This window comes from Cyclopterus lumpus, chromosome 12 (genome assembly GCF_009769545.1).
Source record: "Cyclopterus lumpus isolate fCycLum1 chromosome 12, fCycLum1.pri, whole genome shotgun sequence".
Classification (NCBI taxonomy): domain Eukaryota; kingdom Metazoa; phylum Chordata; class Actinopteri; order Perciformes; family Cyclopteridae; genus Cyclopterus; species Cyclopterus lumpus.
This window is the reverse complement of record NC_046977.1, coordinates 1,097,467-1,103,466: the sequence shown is the minus strand read 5'-3', so window position 1 is coordinate 1,103,466 and position 6,000 is coordinate 1,097,467. Positions and strand designations below refer to the sequence as shown.

Below are 6,000 nucleotides of genomic sequence, written 5' to 3'. Positions count from 1 at the left end.
AAATATTTTTAAACTTGGAAAAGGGTCAACTTGAGGGTATAAATGAATGATAAAAAACAAGTGCAGCAGGGAGACGCCACAGCTCGGACACCTCCTTAGTGCCTTTGCATTTTAAATTGGTCTGAAATCAATAGTGAAGACATGGAGGCCAAAAACATCAATGTATGTCTTTCACCAAAGAACTCCACAGCTGATCGGCTTCACAAATAGTACGTTTCAATTAATACTTGTTATAAACAGAGGGCGATGGTATAATAAAAGATGATGCTCCGCAGCTCTCCAGAGTATCGCTTCTCATTATCTAAAGCGGGAGGTCGCGTGGTGACCTCTTCATTAAAGACACATACCGATGACGTCATCAGGACGTCTGTCAGCTAGTGGAGAGAGAGGAGAAACCACATCGCTCATGGACTCCATCACACGTGCTGGTATCATCCGGTCTATCTTCATCTCTGAGGGTCTTTTTGAACTGTGATCGTGGTGTGGAACCACGAATCGCCCCTTAATCGCCGTCTGCATGGGAACTCTAATCCACACAATTAAATTGCCGAGCTAAAAATATCTACTCGCTGTATAAAGAATTTTTCGCTGGCAAATTCTCTAAATCGATAACTGCTTCACGAGCCGTCGCTCCGAGAGTGAAACCAAAGCGACGCCCCGGCGGGCGCTGCGGTAGATCTAAAGTTTACAGCAAATGGATGTTCCAACAGCCGCTGATGTCCATTGAACTCCTCGTACCTCCACGGCGCTCTGTCCTGTCCTTCCTTTGCAACGCGGGCTTCACGCTGCGACCAGAAGTGGATCGAAGATCGCAGCCGAGAGCGGAATGAAAGACGGCTCGGTGGCGATCAGGTGACGGCTAACAGCTCGTCGGGGCATCAAACGGCCCTTAATAGCTCAGGATGTGGCCGCCCAGCGCCTCACCCTCTCGCTCGGCCCTGTGCGCCGCTCTCCATTTGGCATTACCATGGTAACGAGTCCGGCCGGATAAGTAATCTGACAGCCTGTTATTAATGTGGTGCGCTGCACGGTGGACAGTGGGGAGAAGAAGAAAAGCAGCAGCTCAACGGGTTGATGTCCAGGGGGTCTCGAGAGGAGAAAAACACACAAAGAAAAGGAAAGAAGAAGAAGAAGAAGAAGAAGAAGAAGAAGAAGAAGAAGAAGAGAAGCACTTAAAGGCTCATTTGCAACAGGCTGGATGTCACCTTGGTGGCTGCAGGGCCGGCATGCTCCTCTGATGTCCATTAGGATCCAGCTGCTCGCAGCACAAATGAGCACCTGTCAGCCGCCGCGGACGAGCAAAACACCAGTAATAACAACAGTCTGCCTCCGGGGAGGCAGAGGTGAGAGGGGGAGTGCCCTTAATTTGACTGGACTCACATGTCCAACAGGCAGATGAGTTCAAGGTCAGGCTGAGGACGGGGGACCAGGACCCACACGGCACTCCATTAAATACCTGCGTCCTCATTGTGATTTACCTCTCTCCTGTTCCTCTCCTCTTTTGTCCTCCATTCCAGCTCCTCCTCTCCTCTCCTCTCCACTTCTTTTTCCTGCTCCATCTCTCATATCTGTCCCCATTCTCTCTCTTTGCTCTCGGAGCAGCGCTCCCCACAGGTTCTTTAAATTGCTTCTTCATTTCGACGGCTGGCTTTGTGTTTACGCTGCAGGTCAAGCAGGACCATTAATTGGCAGTAATGTAATCAAGGTGACAGGTAGCTGGCTTGGATCTGGTGGCTGGGGGAGCAGAGGCACTACAGTCCCTCCTCCCTGGTCAGCTGTATGCACGGTTTAACAAGTGGGCTGTAAGAATAACTATTCCACTACGAGGCAGCGTGCACTGGGAGGTGACTCACGTGTTCACAGTAAGGTTACAGGTAAACAAAAATCATTTAATTACAATCAGAGCACCAGCTGGTGGAGCGTTCATACCTGCATTGCCAGAGTAGTCTCCCACAGTCAAAGGATACCCATCATCATCAGGGTCCACTGAGAAGAGGCCCACTCCGAAGGTTCCATACTGGGCGTAAGCGGTGCTATTTTCAAAGTCCTCCAGGTCGATACGCAGCTCGTAGTTCCCCTGGATGGACAGGGCATGGATCTGCTTCAGCCCTGCAGGGGGAGAAGATGGAGGCTCAGACCAAAACAATCCATTACAGAGAGTCCTGGCGTTGTTCTCAGCAAACGGCTTAAAGCGATCTCAGCAGCCTCTCAGCGCCCTAAATGTTCTGGAAATAAGATGTAACATGGTTTTTGGCCCATTTAGAGTCTGCCGCCGCTTTCTTTTTAGAAAACAAGATTAGAGTTTCTTTTCCAACGTAGTCTGAGCTGCTCTCAGAACAGTTTGAGGTGAGGACGGAGCGACCAGCTGAACCCCGAAAAGCAGATTTTAAATTGTAGAATTCTTCAATGTGGACATTTGCATCAACATTGCAACATGTCTCTTCTGTGTTATATTATTCTTATTCTACAGATGTATTTTCATCTCGATCTCGCTCGCCCACCTCAGCGCTGCTGTGTTAGAGCTCACGCCCCGACTGTAAGAGAACTCTCCATGAAATGGAGGAGCAGCACGATGCTTTAACATTTTTAGTATTGTTATATATTTCTTTCTGACCACATTAAATATAAAAAAATCATTCTTCGACGAGGGAGAGGGCTTCACAGACTTATCAAGGGAGGTGAACCAACGGATTCTTATTCATTCAAATGAAAAAGGTATTCATAATTCAAATGTAAAAAACAACGACATCAAAGCCAGTCCCCGAACACTTACAGGGATACACGGCTCGATATTAAAGTTGAAATATCGACGACGTAAATCTGCCAGCGAGGTCGACAACATCTGGGGCCTTCTTGGTTATGAAACAGTATTTTGAAGTCAAGCGTAGTCTGTGAATATCGTTAGTTATGTGATTTCCATGGGCTGGAGCTTCACTGATGAGGGATGAGTATTCCAGCTCTAATCATGCGATCATCTCAGTTCCCTTCAGGTCAGCTCCAACAAACAAAACACAAAGCAGCTGCTCACATTGTGTGTATTTATTAAAGCAATGACATCCAGGCTGGAGATGCTGCAGGAGACGCTGGGTAAAGGTCTCCTGGCGCTCAAGGGTTCCCTCGTTCTTTAAGGCTCTCGTGTGCTTTACAGAAAATGAAAAACAAATCCTCATTAACCTTTGATTGCATACATGAGGAGGCATCCGGTCCTATGCACGCCCATCGTGGTCCCCGAGTCCTAAGTTGATTTATTTTTGTTTTTGAAAAGTATGCTTTCATTAATCCCCGATTGTGTGTCTATGCTCAGAGTCGTTCCTCACAATGAAATCCATAAACCAAAAGACATCCACCCGTCTCGGCGGTTTCACATCCCAGTTTGCCAATCGCTTCATCGGATGCCCCCAACAGATGTCTTTTTTAATCGTTGCTCAATCCTTCGGAGAGAATGTGTTCGACAGAAAGTGCCGGCAGGAAAAATAGTCCCCCCCCCCCCCCCCTCACTCTTCAAAGGCACTTGACGGATGACGGAGCGAGAGGAACTCAACCTGGGTGGCAGGAAGACAAACAAACGTGAACTCAGCCTCAGGACGTTGTGCGTATGAATGAGCTGCAAGCGGTCGTTAGTTTTCAGAAGAAGTAACACGCGGATGGAGGAGCTTCAAAGGCTTCGTGGTGAGGACCGAAGGCTTGAGGTTTGTTTTACTGCCACTCGGCTGTGAGGACGGACGGAGGTTGTACGAACCCCCACAACTTCGTCTTTTTACCTCCGACTGCAACCGTCACCGTCACAAATGAAACTCCTTGTCAAGAGCTCCCGATCCTCGAAACCGACATCGCCTAATTTGAATTCCGCCGCCGTCGTGGAGGACCGCTCTGGTCTGAAGTAGAGGGTCTAATCTGATGACAAACACAGCTGAGAGAACCCCGTTATCAGCCAGAGTCCCAGGCACTTAGTTTGTGTTTAATCAAGCCCGCTGGGAGGCTGATCCCACTCTCTTGGTTTTCACAGTGGATCAGAGAGAGGATGGATGGGAGGATCAGTCATTCATACGTTCACGGGCAGTTAACTTAAGTCTTTGGCTTCATTCTCACTCCGAACACACAAACATGTGAGACGCACACGACTCGACAAAGTTTCAGTGCAGAAATGAGTCGTGTCACCCGGCCCTTTGAGAGAAAGTACCGATCCACACAAACACCGAAAGGGAAAAGTACCCTGCAGTGATTTGACAAACTTCAAAAGAAAAGACTTAGGATGTTTTCTCTTTCAGGAAAATAAAACACAACTCTATTTAAAGACTTCCAACAGCTTCCAAGCGTATTTACATAACTCTTATTCAGTTGCTAATTAAAGCCCCAGAGAATCTCAGCGAGACTCTAATTCAGAATAATTAAAGACAAGTGGAATAACAGCGGAAACTTCTTTGGTTAAAACCTAAACGCTCAGGTGTAACTCCCTGTTAATTAAATGCTATTGTTAGGTTATTTAAAATGGGTTCTAATACAGGGGAGACTGGTGAGGTGTTTTGCTTCAGAATTAACATGCTGATTGCTCCGCTGGGGAGAAGCTCTTCTCTCTTCCCACTGATTTGCCGTTTATGGGAAGCTTAGCGCCGAGTCCAACAACGTATGTCCTCCTCCGCGCTCCAGACGGGCAATTAGAGGCGGGCCTTCTTTATTTCCTCTATCTGCCTTTATATCTCCGCCATATCACTTTTAATTGGGTTTGTTTTGCTTGTACGGCCTACTTAGTTTTTTAACTCTGCAGGACACATTAATAACAATGCTAATAATGCTAATCATACGATAAATGATTATTTTGTATTATTATCACTATTTCCCAAGAAGTCTTTCTTCACTCCAGGGTGCTTTTTCCCTTTCGGTGTTTGAGAGGATTGATGCTTTTTTTTCTCAGAGGGGACAATATGTTCACAAATGAGCATTTCTGGTTTCTCTGATTTTGCTAACGTTTTTTTTTTTTGCTCACGTTTTTTTTTGCTAGCGTTTTGCTAACGTGGGTGTCCGTTTCCGGCACGGTCTACGACCGTTTACTTGATACGTACTCCATGAGGCTTCCACACACACAGGGATCGTGGTACACGTTGTCATCATCTCTGTCTACGTGTTGGCGTGTCGGCGTGCTAACTAGCATTGCAACGCAAGTATTGGATGAAAATGTGACCTTAATGATGATGCTGGATGAAAAGTCATAGGAAAAGTTACCAGAATGGCTCCAGGAATGGGTGCTTATCTTTCTGGATAGATCTCCACGTTTCACAGGCGGCGTGCAGGAATAATGACTCAATGTCGTCTAAAAAGAAGATTAATAACGCCGGGAAAATCAGCATCTCATTTTGAAGAGTCAATGTGTTTACTGATAAGGAAATCTGGTTCAGAGCGCGCACTGATTAACAAACTCGTCGATGAGACAAAAATCTTTAAGCGTTGCTGGCATTAAATCATCCGCGTCGTTACAGCCTCCTTACGATGTGTATATATAGATACGACCGAGCTGAAGGCGAGCGGACATTAAAGCAAAACACGTCCACCGTGATGAATATGGAGCACGAATACAAAGAGCGTCCTCTTGAAAAGCAGGCCGATCTTACAGTAGCAATAAAAAAATGATATATATCTGCAATTACCTCATTAATCTAGGCCGTGGTAATCCATAACTCATTTTCAGCGCTCTGGGGTTCATGGGAAAGGGGAAGAATGGAGCTTGTTTAGAACACCAAGACGGCAATTTGTCATTTTTTTAAATCTTGTATCCATTGGAAGAGGGTTCTCCAAAAGAACAGAAGCTGCAGCCCTTCATTGATTATCAGCCGTTATCACCACCAGAGATTCCTGCTCCTTAAACGTGATTCTACAGTTAATGAGATTGACATCAATGGCTCGATTAAAAATGGAGAAGACCTCCGCGAGATGTCAGTGATTCTGCTAAAAGGCCCTAATATTAATGATTTATTTGCTTTTATTTGAAAAGTATGTAGTGGGGGA

At 46.2% G+C, this 6,000-nt stretch overlaps 1 protein-coding gene across 1 annotated transcript in view; it reads right to left on the bottom strand.

Annotated features, from left to right (window-relative positions):
* fibcd1 (fibrinogen C domain containing 1) overlaps positions 1-6,000 on the bottom strand; it is a 58,467-nt gene that overhangs the window by 648 nt on the left and 51,819 nt on the right. Inside the window, exon 5 of the mRNA XM_034547062.1 lies at positions 1,930-2,109. Within this exon, the coding sequence (XP_034402953.1) occupies positions 1,930-2,109 (180 nt within the window). The remainder of the gene's footprint in view (positions 1-1,929; positions 2,110-6,000) is intronic.